This window comes from Delphinapterus leucas, unplaced genomic scaffold (assembly GCF_059928025.1).
Source record: "Delphinapterus leucas isolate spDelLeu-1000000601 "Yukka" unplaced genomic scaffold, BTC_Dleu_Yukka2 spDelLeu_asBTCV2_sq25, whole genome shotgun sequence".
Classification (NCBI taxonomy): Eukaryota; Metazoa; Chordata; class Mammalia; order Artiodactyla; family Monodontidae; genus Delphinapterus; species Delphinapterus leucas.
In genome coordinates, this window is record NW_028322234.1 from 11,973,579 (window position 1) to 11,988,677 (window position 15,099).

At 54.2% G+C, this 15,099-nt stretch overlaps 1 protein-coding gene across 9 annotated transcripts in view; it reads right to left on the reverse strand.

The window, feature by feature from the left end:
• The window catches only part of DNM2 (dynamin 2), a 93,122-nt gene extending 79,065 nt beyond the window's left edge, over positions 1–14,057 (reverse strand). For 4 of the 9 annotated variants that reach the window (XM_022557380.3, XM_022557377.3, XM_022557375.3 and 1 more), the window contains exon 1: positions 13,827–14,057. In XM_022557380.3, coding sequence (XP_022413088.1) covers positions 13,827–13,987 — 161 coding nt within the window. In that variant the 5' untranslated portion in view covers positions 13,988–14,057. The remainder of the gene's footprint in view (positions 1–13,826) is intronic. The other 5 variants (XM_022557379.3, XM_022557376.3, XM_022557374.3 and 2 more) reach the window with 2 other exon arrangements.
• Positions 14,058–15,099: the final 1,042 nt, after the last annotated feature.

The window sequence follows — 15,099 nt, forward strand, 5'->3', positions numbered from 1 at the left end:
AAATGTTTATATCAGCATTGATCATAATCACCCAGAACTGGAGACAACCCAGCATCCGTCAGCATCCTTCAGTGGGTGAACACTTCAACAGCCAGTGATCCAGACACACCATGAAATGCTCCTCAGCAACATAAAGGATCAAACTATCAAGGCACACAGCCTGGATGGCTCTCAAAGGTGTTATGCAGAATGAAACAAGCCAGACTCAAAAGGCTGCATGAGTCTATTTATATGACATTCTGGAAAAGGCAAAATGATAGAATGGAGTGGGGGCGGGGCGGGGGGGTGACTGCAAAAGGACACAGGGGATTTGGGAGGGTGATAAGAGTGTTCTATATATTGTTTGTGGTGGTAACTCTTTGTGTGTTCACTATATGTAAATTTTATACCTCTAGGGTGGGGGAAAAAAACCCACAAAAATGAGCATGCTCTGTGTTCTGATACACTAAGATCTCCAAGAAATACTGTTAAGTGACAATCTCATCATTCAGAACAGGGTGTTAAGCTGGGCGGGAGAGGGAAGTGGATACACACACATTCCTATTTGCTTCCACTTGCATTGAGAAACTGGGAGGACGCAGAAGAGGAGCGAGGGTGGTTAGCCGTGGCTGTAGAAGTAGGAGGACAGGAAGCAAGCTTCTCTCTCTCCATTCTTTCTGATATTTTTGAACTTGGTTCCATGTTGGACATACTACCTATTCAAACAATTATATTAAAAAGAACACTCGGACTTCCCTGGTGACACAGTGGTTAAGAATCCACCTGCCAATGCAGGGGACACGGGTTCGATCCCTGGTCCGGGAAGATCCCACATGCCGCGGAGCAACTAAGCCCATGTGCCACTACTACTGAGCCTGTGCTCTAGAGCCTGGAATTCATAACTACTGAGCCCGCACACCCCAACTACTGAAGCCCGCGCACCTAGAGCCCGTGCTCCGCAACAAGAGAAGCCACCGTAATGAGAAGCCTGTGCACCGCAACGAAGAGTAGCCCCTGCTCGCCACAACTAGAGAAAGCCCGCACGCATCAACGAAGACCCAACACAGCCAAAAAAAAAAAGAATCTTCAATGCTTCCAAGGGATAGTGTACAAAAAGGAGAAAAAAAAGTAACTTTGTGGCAAGGAAAGCTGACAGACGTGCCATCTCACCCAAAAGATCAAGGTCAACATCATCCACGGGAAGCTTTATTGATATCATGGACCACGAAGAGGATGTGAAGAGAAGAGTACCTCATCTTTGTGGTCCTCTTCCCCACAACCCATAGCCCCACTCAAACCATGAGAAAATACCAGATAAACCCAAATTGCGGGACAGTCTATAAAATACCAAGGTCATGAGGGCTTCCCTGGTGGCGCAGTGGTTGAGAGTCCGCCTGCCGATGCAGGGGACACGGGTTCGTGCCCCGGTCCAGGAAGATCCCACATGCCGCGGAGCAGCTGGGCCTGTGAGCCATGGCCGCTGAGCCTGCACATCCGGAGTCTGTGCTCCGCAGCGGGAGAGGCCACAACAGTGAGAGGCCCGCTTACCACAAAAAAAAAAAAAAAAAAAAAAATACCAAGGTCATGAAAAGCAAAGGCTGTGGCGCTGTCATAGCTGGGCAGAAGCTAAGGAGACGGGATGACCCAATGCGATGTGGGATCCTGGATGGGGTCCTGGGACAGAAAATGGACGTATTGGGGACAACTGCAGAACTGTGAATCAATTCTGGCTTTTGTTAATAGTAATAACATGCCAAGGTTAATTTCTTAGCTGTGAGAAATATACCACGGCAAGGTAAGAGGTTAACCTTAGGGAAAGACGGGTGAAGAGTATATGCGAGCTCTCTGTACTATCCCCATAAGTTTCCTGTATGTTTACAGCTTGCTTACTTTCTGTAAATCTAAAATTATGCCAAAATAAAAAATGTCTTAAAGAAACAAAACAAAGACAAAAACCCCTCAAGACACTAAATAGCAAAGAACTTGGCATGAGGCATGACACATTCCAGCGAGATTTTGGACTATCAAAGATAAGACCTGGGAATTCCCTGGTGGTCCAGTGGTTAGGACTCAGAGCTCTCACTACCAGGGCCTGGGTTCAATCCCTGTTCAGGAACTAAGATCCCACAAGCTGCACGGCACAGTCAAAAAAAAAAAAAAGAACACAAAACCAAAACCAAACAAAAAGACAGACTTAATCCTGGCATTTAATATGGGGGGGGGCATTCACACATTAAAAAAAATAAAGAAAAAGGATCTGAGAAGAGCCACAAGCTGATGAAGGTGGTCCCAAGCAAAGGGCAAGACGAACCTCCACCTTACTCTTCCTATAGGAGAGAACTGTATTTGACAGCGAGTAAACAGTCCAAGAACTCTTGTAATTAAAAATCAAGCTAGATGGACCTAGAGACTGTCACACAGAGTGAAGTAAGTCAGAAAGAGAAAAACAAATATTGTATATTAATGCATATATGTGGAATCTAGAAATATAGCACAGATATTTGCAAAGCAGAAATAGAGACAGAGATGTAGAGAACAAATGTATGGATACCAAGGGGGAAGGGGAGGGTGGGAGGAATTGGGAGATTGGGATTGACACATATACACTATTGATAAAATAGATAACTAATGAGAACATACTATATAGCACTATGTTAACTCTACTTAATGCACTGTGGTGACCTAAATGGGAAGGAAATCCAAAAAGAGGGGATATATGTATATGTATAGCTGATTCATTTTGCTGTACAGCAGAAACTAACACAACATTGTAAAGCAGCTACACTCCAATAAAAATTAATTTAAAAAAAATCAAGCTAGGACATCCTTTTGCCAGGAGCGTATTCCAGGTGGGGGCCTCCCCACCTCAGAAAGTGGCCTGCTGTGAGCTCGCTGTCAACCTGTGCCAGGCAGTGCCACCGGGAGATGCCACTAGGGCACAAACCGCTGGAGTCAGGCTTCCTCCTGAATGGCTTCCGCCTAGACGAGGGGAAGTGTTGCAAGATGAGGAGACGTGTCAGCCCAAACCACAGGCAGCCTCTCTCAAGCTGAGTGGGCGGCTCACAGCCCCCGGTCACAGGCCCCTGATCTTGATTTATAGATCCCTGGGACTCCATCGCCCCACCAGCCAGAAAAGAACAACTCTGAGGGTATCATCCTCAAAGCCACTGGCTCCCTGGCTGCAGGGCCTGCTGACGGCCTTGTAGGCAAGCAGGCTGTGACCCTCCAGAAGGATCCTGGCCATGAGCACAGAAGACAGAGGCCCCGTGGCTGGGACAGTAGGGGCTGTGTCCCCAGCCCACCCCGGGGCTTCCTCCAGGGCTGGCCTGGCTGTGCCAGGGCGTATCACCCGGCAAGCAGACGTAACCCCAGCTGGGACTGTTCCTGCCTGCTGTGCTCGCCTGCTGGCCTGCCAGTCCCTAGAGACTCTTATGGCTGGGAAAACGTGTCATGGGGCAGAGTCTCCAGGGTGCCTCGTCCTCCTCCTCCGTCTGGGCATGAGGGTGTCATCGGGGCCCTGGGCAGCTCTGCTGGCCACCTGTCCACACGCTATGGGTCTGTGATCCAAGTGGGTTCAAGTTTAGGCAAAGGAGGTCTCCCAGAACAAACAGAGCATGGTTCTCCATGCTGTGGCATTTGACTGGAATCCCCCTGGGAGTTTCAAGTTGGTCTGGGGAGGGGTCTGGCACTGGGCATCTCCCCGTGACGGACACTAATGGGCTGCCAGGACTCAGAAGCGATGACCCCAGCAGCTTCCTTTCCTTGGTTCTTGGTCCAAGCAGGCACTTGGGTATCATCGGGCAGGGGGGTGGGGGTGGGAGGGAAGCTGCCTTCAGACCTCGGGTCCCCGTTGAGAGAGTGTGCCAGCGCCCGGACAGAGTGGCTGCCTGGTACCCAGGCAAGAAGCAAGAGTCGGAAGGGATGGCTCACTGGAAGCTGTGCAGGGCCTCAGTCACCTCAGCCCAGGGAGGGGGCCCTGCTCGGCCCCATCTCACAGCCAGGAAGCCGGTCCAGAGAGACAGCCATGCCTGGCCGGCCCCGAGGTCTTAGCCTGTTACTGTTATTACCCTGTGCCCAAAGGGCAAATCACAGCCCTCCCCGTAAAAAGGATACACTTGCTTCTGTCCCCCCTGGAGCACCCCAAAACCCTCTTCTATTCTCAGTCCCACACAACCCAGGTAGGCTGTGAGCCCCCAAAGGCAAGTCACAGGGCTGTCCGCTGGTCCCCTTCTCAGTGGACATCTGTGCAGTGAAATTAATCCAAGTTTGGTCTTAAGGTACCTTCATGGAACAAATATGCATGCTCCTACCCTGTGCCAGAATGGCGAGGAACGCTCGAAGATACCTGCCCTTGTGGACCTGCCGTCCGCGGGGCGGGGGGGGAGGAAACAACACACAAAACAGTTTCAGGTCCTAAGATGAGCTCTGAAGAAAACACATCTAGGCACGCGATCTGAGTGCCAGGGCCCTGTGTGAACCAGGGTAGGTCAGGGACGGCCTCTCAGAGGGGTGAGGTTTGAGCAGGGACCCAAGGAGAGAGGGGTAGGGTGTGGAGAACTCTGGACAAAGAGGAGATGTGGAGGAAGGAAGAGAAAGGCCCCGAGTAGGCGTGAGTCTGGGGGGTTCAGGGGCGGCCAGGAGGCTGTGTGGCCGGCGGGATGAGCTTGGGGGACAGTGGGAGCAGGCGAGGGCGGGGGTGTTGGGGGGCCAGTGGAGGACTTGGACTTTTAGCCCAAGTGTGGGGGCCGCAGAGCGTGGTGGGCAGAAGAGGGACATGCCCAGACTCAGGTGTTCACAGGTACCCTGTGGACACTGTGGGCGGTGGGGGAGGCAGGGCGGGTGCCAGGGGACCAGGGCAGAGGCAGCTGCACTGGTCCAGGTCGTGGGAGGGGTCGGGACGGGTGAAGCGCGGCGACGACACGCTGATGTGCGAGCCCTGGGATGGACTCTTTGGCCAATCCCAAGTCCACTCATTCAACCCAGGTGAACAGCTGCCGGGCAGCATCCTGGCCTCCACACCCAGGGAGGGGAGGGCCACACACCCAGGGCTGGCCATCCATCTCCCCATGTCCTCCTCTGTGTAGACACGTGTTCTACACAGGTGTCCCATGTCCACGTGCAAATCCTGGGAGTGGGTAACTAGACACAGCCTGAGCATCCATCACCACCAAGAGGCTGGTGAACAAAGGTGGCTTTGTACCATGGAGTACTATGCAGCCGTGACAACAACAAGAAAGCACCCTGTATAACAGGACATGAGCCTCGAGCCAGGGCCCACAGCCAGGCAGGATGGGCACAAAGGTCCTCGTGTAGCAGTCACCTACCTGCTGCCAGGCAGGATGGGCACAAAGGTCCTCGTGTAGCAGTCACCTACTTGCTTCCAGGCAGCTGCTGCCTGTCCTCGTCTAGACAGAAAGACCTACTGCCTCCTCCAAGAAGCATTCCCTGACCACCATTCCCACCCCAAGGCTCCCTAATGGGCCGCCGTCTCCCACATGCCTCCACTCCCTTCTCACTGGAAAGTGCCTCCTCAGAGAAGGACCTCTAGGGCCTCTCAGGTAGAATGAACAAGTGGGTAAGGATGGGGCTCAGAGCCTCACCCCCACCGCCTGCCCCATTTCTGCCCCTCAACTGCCTCATCTGTAAAATGGGGCCAAGCTGAGGGGACGTACAGACAGCACTCAGTGCCTAGCACATGGTGAGTATGTCAAGGACATGGAAAGTCCATTCAGTGTGACAGGAAGACCAGAGCCGCCCCCCAATCGCCACCAGAGGAGGCAACTCGAGCAGCTGAGCCGTGGCACCGGGCACCCGAATGGGCACTGGAAGAATCCCCACAAGGGCTTCACTTATTCCTCAACACCCGGCTTTGTTCCAGAAACTTCTGAGGTACAAATGCAGTGCAGAGGGAGGGAAAACTGGACCCTGTGAAGCTGGAGCCAAGGGGAAAAGGGAGGCTGGAAAATCCAACGGAGCCAGGGGTGAGGATGCTACTTCAGGTACAGGCCAGCCGGCCTGGGGGAAGGGGGCCACCCATGAAGGCCGAGGCTCTGTGTTCAAGTCTGGCCACTTGGGCAAACCTCTGTGACTCAGTTTCCTCGTCAGTAGATGGAGATCAAGCACTGGCCTCGAAGTAGGTGAGGTGCCTTGTACCCAGGTCCCAGCATGGATCCTGGCAAGCAGCACGTGAGACAGCACTGTCCTCTCTCACTGGGACAGCTGCAGTGACTCCTGCTGGCCCCCCACCTCCATTCTTACCGCTCTGGGAGGGTCAGGAAGCTCCAAGCAGCAGTTACAAACATTTTGACGAAGCAGGACCCCTAGGATGTGCTGCGTGGTTGGAAAACAAGTTTCTGAACGATATAAACAGGGTAGTCCCAGTTCTGGAAAGAAGATGTACCCCCAAAAGAAGCAACCCCGAATAGTGCTGTGTATTTTCTATAGGTACCAGCGTGTCCATATGTACGTAAACACGAGAGGGCTCTGACAGGATATATGCCAAACTGACAATGGTGCTTCCACGTGGAGCTGGAAGGAAGGGACAGGGTGGGCAATGTATCCTTCCTCATCTGTCATGGTTTCCCTTTTTCCGAGAACTCAGTCTTCATTGTTCTACTTATATAATTAAAACTTAGGGGGCTTCCCTGGTGGCGCCGTAGTTGAGAGTCCGCCTGCCGATGCAGGGGACACGGGTTCATGCCCCGGTCGGGAAGATCCCACATGCCACGCAGCGGCTGGGCCCGTGAGCCATGGCCGCTGAGCCTGCACGTCCGGAGCCTGTGCTCCGCAACGGGAGAGGCCACAGCAGTGAGAGGCCCGCGTACCGCAAAAAAAAAAAAAAACAAACACGAACAAAAACTTAGGAAAAATAGGCATCTGAAAGGCAGTTTCCTGACCCCCATGGGCCCAGTGGTCTTGCCTTTGACTCAGGTCCCTTTCCATATCTGAAGGGGGCACCTGTGGAGCCCTCTGCCTGGGACACCCTTCTCTGGGGTCTGCAAGGGGCTGGCTCCATTGCAGGCCCGCCCTGACCACCCCGTCTGAAGCAGCCCCTGCCCAGCCACTCTCTCACTCTCCCCATCATTTTCACTGCACTTCTCCATCTTCAGAATGTCACTGCTCATTTAACCATTCTGCTGACCTCTGTCCATCTCAGTCCCCGCTGGGTCCCCAGCACCCGGCATGCTGTCAGACACAGAGTTAACCTCAAGGATCCGGAAAGCCAGAAATCGCTCCATCCGTCACCTCGGCCCCAGCCCCAGATACAAGCACCGTAGTGTCCACTACTGACCTGACAGCCAAAAGCCATGGCCACACCTTCCCAACCCCACTATCCCCGGGCAGTGGGCTCTGGAGGAGACAGGCCCGGCTCAGGGCCCGCTCCTGCCCTCCTCCCTATGTGACTTCAAGCCAGTCCACCTCTGAGGCCTCAGTTTCCCTACCTGTGAAGCAGGGATGCTAAGGGCAGTATCTGCCCCCAAGGACTGCTGGGACCATGTGGTCAGATTTTAGACATAAGTCCCTGGGGCACGACACACAGTGACTCTCCACAAACATCAGCTCTTACTGTGTTATAAACATCCAGCAGCAGGTGAAACCGAAAGGGCCACCCAGCTCCCTGTTCAAGGTGAGGGTGAGTCCAAAGGGGAAAATCCCCAGCATCTAGCAGGGACTTCACTGCCAATACTAACAGGAACCCCAATGTACCTGGAAGCAGGAGCCTTTTCTCTCTAGTGCCGTTTTGCCTCGGAGGCAGGGTAATTTTTTTCTTTATTCGGATTGTGGTTAATGGACTATAAATATCTCATTATTGGCTTGCATTTTTCCAAAGCTCTAACAATAAGGGCTTAATTACAGTATGCGGTTGGCAACCCCAGTAAATTAAGGGTTAGCCGACATCCCCATTTCTTTCTGCAGCTGAGGGGCCTGTAATTTCGGCATTTTCATTCAAATCGGGCAAAAGCTTGGCAGATGTGGCTCTGAGCCAAATGCAAACACCGGAGAGACACAGGGTTCCATGCCATGCCCAGCGTTTTCTGCCCGCACTACCTTTGAAAACTCCAAATCTGGAACTGTCCACGAGGCCATCCTCTGCCCTCACCCACAATGAACTGGACTTTTTACCAGAGGATTTCAATCCGTGTACCTAGCGAGGGCCATTATCCCCAGACAAATAACTCTGAAAAGCATTTGGGCAGCCCAGAGCTGAGCTCTGGAGAAATCTGTCTTCCTGGTTATAAACGTAATCCCCAAATGAGCCTAAACGAATAAAGAATTATGTGGGGAGACAACCCACATGTGGGGTTCGAAGCTGTACATTTTTCCAGGCTTTTTACTATGAAAATACAACTGGAATAAGATGGGCTCACACGTCCACTTGGTCTGGGCCCTAACAGGTCTTGCACAGGCTTTCTGGGTCATTCAATTCTCTTCTAGATCACTCTGAGTAGTTATTTCGTAGTTGGTTGTCTGGACACATTGTCTAGTCAATTCGATACTGTTGGGCCTTTTTTGCTCCCAATTTCCCACCATCATATGCTGAATGAGCATAAAAAAACTCTCATGGCCAGTCACCATTCCCACTGAGAAACAGCAGGAACGGGCTCCCACAAGCATTTCAGGACCTGGTTCACCAGCTGGTTCCAGCTGCATCCCCAGAGCTCAAAGTACACTGACAGGTGCTCAATGAGTGTCTGTGCTAAAATGAGGCGTTACTTATATTAACAATCATGAATTCCTTTTCTTTAAGGAAAGAGAAATTAACAACTGATCTTCAGAGTCCTGACCCAGGGCTATACAAAATGCACAGGTCTAATATTTCACAAGGATTAGCTCATTCGAATGCTCAGCCCGCTCCCAGGAGAGAGGAACCATCATGAACCCCACTTTCCAGACAAAGAAACTGAGGCCCAAGAAGTGAGGTCATTCAGCTGATGGATGCCACCTTCCCACAGGTGCCTCTGGACTCTGCCTGCTCCGGCTGGCCTGGGTACTACAGATCACACAGGCAAAGGCCCTTCGGCTTTGCCTGAAAGGAAGGGCCATGGAAACAGCAGCTGTCATTTGAACACCGAAGAGCTGTTAAGGGACAAACCAGCCCAAAGAGCAAGCCATGTGCCCACCCCTCAGTCTGGCAGGGACGTGAGCCAACGGTCATCTGACACGCATTCATCCAGTACCCACTGTGTGCTCCGCAGCGGCCCCATGATACAGCTACGTCTCTCTGCAGGACCCATCACCCGAGACCAAATGGAAACGCAGCTGGAAACGGTAGAGTCCGTGGGTAGCTGCTTCTTGTCAAAAGAAAAATGGCACCGGGCCCTACATGTGCTCACAGCCACTACTCACTGAGAGCGCCGAGGCGGAGCTGCACATCAAAGGCAAGAGCCCTCAGCTTGCCCAGAACCAGATCCAGAAGGATCACAACAGTGCCACCAGCAGCTCTCCCTCTACCCAGGGCCCTCCCTGGCCTCCAAGTCTCCACGTGGCCTGCACCCCGCCCCACCCCAGTACCCCCCTCACCTCATCTCCCCCCACTCGCCCACTATACCGTGTTCCAGGCACACTCCCACCTCAGGGCCTTTGCCCTGGCTGTTCCCACAGTCTGGGACGCTCTTCCCACAGATCTCCACAGGTCCTCCCTCACCTCCTTAAGTCTCTGTTCAAATGTCACCTTCCCATGGAGGCCTTCCCTGACCCTCCATTTAAACCTATAACCTCCCCCTGCCCTCTCCATAATCTTCTCTTTTTTTTCCATAAAACGGTTATCTTCTACCTTGTTTCTTCTTTATCTGCGTCCTGCTGGAAGGTCAGCTCCCCCAGGGCAGGGGCTTTGGTATCTTGCTCAGGGCTGTGTCTGCAGCCCTAGAACAGAACCGGGCACAGAGTGAACATGCTCAGAAAACACTTTTCAATGAACGAATGAAAAATGCATGACCTTTTACCTTTTAAGTGCTTCTTCACACTAGACACTCTTCCGAGACTCATTTAATCCTCACTCCACCCTCAATGCCCTAAGAGGTGAAACACACCCAACCTGGTGGCCTGAATGGGGCCCATGAGGAGGTAATGGTAAGAGCCCCATTTCCCAGCCGGGGAAACTGAGGCTCGGAAGACAAAGACCGACAGGATCAAGTCCAAGACTGGGAGACTCCAAGCTGGAGGCCTCAACCTCTGCCTCCCCTTCCTGCTCTTTTCCCAAGGGAATATTTCTGCAGCCCTTCCCTTTGCCAGACCCTGAGGCTAAATGACAAGGGTCACCAGGGAGCCACATCCTCCCCTCTCTTTAGGGCCACAGGTCTATCTGCTGGTACAGGGCAGGACAAGCCCTGGGCCTTAACCTTAAAGGTTTCCGGGGCCAGGAGGCTCCGGACAAATATGAAATGGGCCTGGGCAAGCACTAGGGAGTAGTGGGGACTCTGGCAGCTCAAGGGGCCACTCCTGGTCTGATGGGGCAGCCAGTGGCTGCTGCTTCTGAGACCCAGGCAGTTGGTGCCAGGCACAGGCCCAGGGAGGCCAGAATACGATGATTATAACAGCAGCAGCCACGGGTACAGGGTCCATGCACTCAACACACGTTAACTCACCCTGTCCTGCAGAGAGGGCCTAGTAATCACCCCATTTTACGGAAAAGGAACCGGGCCATAGTCACACAGCCAAACATGCTAGAGCCAGGCCTAGGGCCCAGAGCCTGTGCGCTACGCCACTAAACCCTAAACATCTTTGGGGTTTTTGCTAGCATGACCAAAATCTGATTTTGATGCAAAATCTCACTTTTAAATGTTGACAGCTAATTAAAAACAAAACATTTTAGGGCTCCCCTGGTGGCGCAGTGGTTAAGAATCTGCCTGCCAACGTAGGGGACACAGGTTCGAGCCCTGGTCCGGGAAGATCCCACATGCCTCAGAGCAGCTAAGCCCGTGCGCCACAACTACTGAGCCTGCACTCTAGAGCCCATGAGCCACAACTACTGAAGGCTGCGCGTCACAACTACAGAAGCCCGTGCACCTAGAGCCCGTGCTCTGCAACTAGAGAAGCCACTGCAGTGAGAAGCCCGTGCACCGCAAGGAAGAGTAGCCCCCGCTCGCCGCAACTAGAGAAAGCCCGCGTGCAGCAACGAAGACGCAACACAGCCAAAAATAATAAATAAAATAAATAAATTTATAAAAAACAAAACATTTTAAACTCCATGCTGGTGAAAAAAAAGACGGAGCAAGCAGGCTTCGGCCCCCGTGGCCATGGACCTGCAGCCCCTGGTACGGGGCTGGGCTATCTGGGCTATTCTCACTCTCGGATCAAGTTCTTAGAAAAGCCACAAGGAGGAGGCAGGGAAACAGAGCAGCCCGTGCTGCCCCCAAGGCACAGAGCTTGACATGCTCTCCTGTTTGTTCCTTGAAACCAGCCGGGAAACCGTCCGTGTGGGTCCAGGGCGCAAGGGAGGAAAAGGGTCTTCAGCTGCAGCACAGTTTAGCCAAAGTCACAAAAAGAAGCAGGCAGTGGGACTCAAAGCGAGGCCTGCCTGCCATCCCCCTAGGGCAGGGCTTTGTAGCTGAGAAGCCTTACCCACACTCCAGAAATAAAAAGAAGTTGGCTCCTGTCTGAGCACCCCATACCCAAAGAGAGGCCTTTTTACAGCTTTGGCTGTCGGGCCCTGAATTAATGCGCTTAACGACCGATGTCACGCTGCAGGCTCTAGGAGGAGGTCGCCACAGGAGCCAGCTCAATAGCAGTTGGCCGTTGCCAGATGCCAGGGTGGGTGGGAGGGAAAGGTGAAGGGCAGGGGGCCCGAGAAGAGGTGGGGATGGGAGAGAGACCAGGGGTCTCCAACCCAGAGCCCTCAATCCCTCACTGAACAACCTCGAGCAAGAATGCTCAGCTCTCTGAGCCTCAGTTTTCTGCTCTAGAAAATGGGATCACAGCAGTGCCAGTCTCATAAGGCTTAAATGAAGTCCAGTGTGTAACTGCAGAGCACTTTTAATTCTGACTAGCCTTTGTTGTCGATATGGAAGGAACCAGCCTGGGGAGTAACAGCCCCATCCAAGTACACCTACTGTGCGCCAGGCACCATGCTAAGTGAGCACTTTCAACACACCATGTCACTGCATCCTTGCAACAGTCTTGTTGAGGGTCCATCGCCCCATTTTTCAGAGGGGAAACTAAGGCTCAAAGAGGTCAAACAATCTGTGCGAGGTCACAAGGCAGGTGAAATGGAGAGAGCTTTACAGACGCTCACCGGAAGCCTGGGCAGACGGGAAGATGGCCAAGCAGGGGGCCCACAGCCCAGCCCGAGGCTCAACCCAGGCCGCGCTGATCCCAAGTACACACCTTTCCGCCACAGTAGACAGAGGGCATTGCGCCAGAGACAAAGCAGCAAAGGAGGAAATTCGTGCTGCTGGGAGCAAAACCCCAGGCCTCTGGGAAGGCAGGGGCGGGGCTGGGCGCCCAGCTGGGCTCCACTGAGTGCCAGCCTGGTGGCCTTGGGCAAATAGCGAGTCTTTTCTGAGCTGAACCAAGAAACAACTCAGCTTGGGGCCTGCTGGATGAACATTACCTCTTAACATTGATAACAACAATAATAATAATGATGACTATGACGTTATTATTTGGCAGCCACAGTCACAAATGGAGTCCTTCCCAGAATGCAGAAGTGGCCACCCATCTGGGAGGCAGAAGGACAAGAGGTGGGGGAAGGGAGAGGGGAGAACCAACCGCCCTCAGTGGCCACAGGGTCCATTCGCATCCATTAGCTTCCTGAATCCTGGAAACAGCCCAGAGAGTGGAATTTGTCCACTGGACAGATGGGCAATCTGAGGCTTCTCAGGGCTGCCTAGGGAAGGCTGTATACCAGCTCTTGCCACCACAACCTAATCAGGCAAGAAGTTCCTTCCCAGGATCCAAGGAGGGCCCCCAATTTTCAGGCTTTAGCTTGGGGTTGGGACCCTATGTCCCAGGGCCCCGGAGGCACCCTGACATGGGCCAGGAAAGACTCCTGGAGGAAGTTCCCCCTGGGGTCCTACTTCCAATAGAAAGGAGTTCAGGTCTCATCCTTCAGCTCCCTTCTCCTCTGCATGCTCCCACCACCCCCTGCCACAGAGGTGATGGCTAGGGCATTGACAGGCAGATTAGGAGAAGGACAGACACCAGGACAGACAAACAAATGGGTCCACTTGGAAGAGAGGAGCCAGCGTTCACCAGGCACCAAGTTGAAGAGTCAGCCCAGGAGAGCCAGACAACAGGGTCTCCTAGGTCCAGCCAGCCAGTCAGACAGACAGCAGAGGCCAGCTGGGTAACCCAACAGAGGAATATCTAAGTGTTAAAGTCTGGGAAGGGCACGGATGGGCAACCAGACAGGACAGGTCATCCTGGATAGCTAGCCAGGCAGCAGGGGGCTGCCCTGCGGTACTGGACAGATGGATAGCCAAATGGTGGCGGCGGGGAAACCTATCCAGGACAGAGAGACAGCCAACCAGACGACAGAAACTGCTCCAGATAAATGAACAGCCAGCCAGACCGCAGGGATCGGCCCAATAGATATCTAGGTGACAGGTTTCGGACAGAGAAGGGGAACCTATCCCTGACCCACAGACAACCAGATGGCATAATTCACCCACTACAGCCGGGGGCCAGAGAGTCGGCGGGGGTTCACCGCACCTCCTGGCCCACGCCCCCCAGCCCCGGCAGGGAGCCCTCCGCCCAGGGCGTCCCACAGGGCCCGCCTCCCTGTCCCCGGCCCCGTCGCGGGCACGCAAGCGCCGCAGTTACGCCGGCGGCGCAGGACGCGCCATTCCCGGTCCGCCCTCCGCGCCCTAGGCCGCCGCCTGCCCGCTGTCGCCGCCCCGCTCGCTCACCGGCCCACGAAGTTCTCGAGCACCGAGCTCTTGCCGGCGCTCTGGCCGCCCACCACGGCGATCTGCGGCAGGTCCAGGTGGCAGCTCTGGCCGATGGAGCTGAAGGCATCCTGCAGCTTGTTGACCAGCGGGATCAGCTCTTCCATCCCGCGGTTGCCCATGGCGCCGGCGGCCCCGGCCCGAGAGCCCAGCGCTCCCCGCCCGCCCCTGGCCCTCGACGATGCGGCCCCGCGGCGTCCGCGGCCGTTGCTCCCCGCCCGCCCGGGCCTCGGCGCGACGCCCGCTCCCGGCTCGGCCTCACGGTCGCCGCCTCATCCGGTCCTCAGGCAACACCCGACCCAAGCGACCTCCCGCCCGGGCCCTGGGGCTGCACCCAAAGCCCTCGCGCCACTCTCGATTGGTCGGCTGCGCTGTCACTCGTGCACACAAGCCAATGAAAGCGAAGCACGGCCCTACGGCCAAATGAGTCTTCCCCCTGGGGACCTTCTCTCGGACTCATTGGACAAAAGAACTGTCGCTGTTGTGCTAGAAGCCAATAGCGGCGGGAAGCGAGTTATCCAGGCCCGGAGGCGGTGTTTCGAGAAAAGGCATTTTGGCCCCCGCCTATTAGGGGCAGTTCCAGGATAGCAGGAACATCCACCAATCTTATTGGCAGGGAGACCGCCAGTCAACAAAGCTGGCCAATGATACTAGGGATCGGCTCTTAACCGCAGTCTGTCACTTGACGCTACCTAGTTCCCTAAAAATTTCCCATTGGTTTATATAAATATCACCCCGTTCCATCAGCCAACAAATCAAGAGAGTGGGACTTAACCTCCGAATCTTGACTCTGATTGAAAACTGTACCTGTCCATCAAAGAACTTCCTCCCGTTCGTTCTTGCGATTGTCGTGTCTACTGGAGTCTTCCGGAGCAGAGGGTAGGCCCGCAGTACTCGCCAACGCGCGCCACCTCCTGGTAGGACGCAGTGGCGATCCTCACTTGTGAGTTTCTGGGCTCTAGAGAAAACTAAAAGTCCCAGAATGCGTCTCGGGCCCGGGCTTGCAAATCAGCTCCCTGCGCGGGGTCCCAATGCACTTCGAAGGTGAGAGTTAGGCTGTTAATGGTTCCTAGGGAGAGGCAGTCTAGCACGGCCTCGCTGGCTCCCACTTTCATTCCTATTAAGTCGTCTCCATGCCCTTGCAAACGCTGTGCTCTCCCCTAGGAATACCTTTCGCTCACGCCTGTCTTGATGCGGCTAACGCTCCAACGTTGTTCCCCTGCCTCTTGAACTT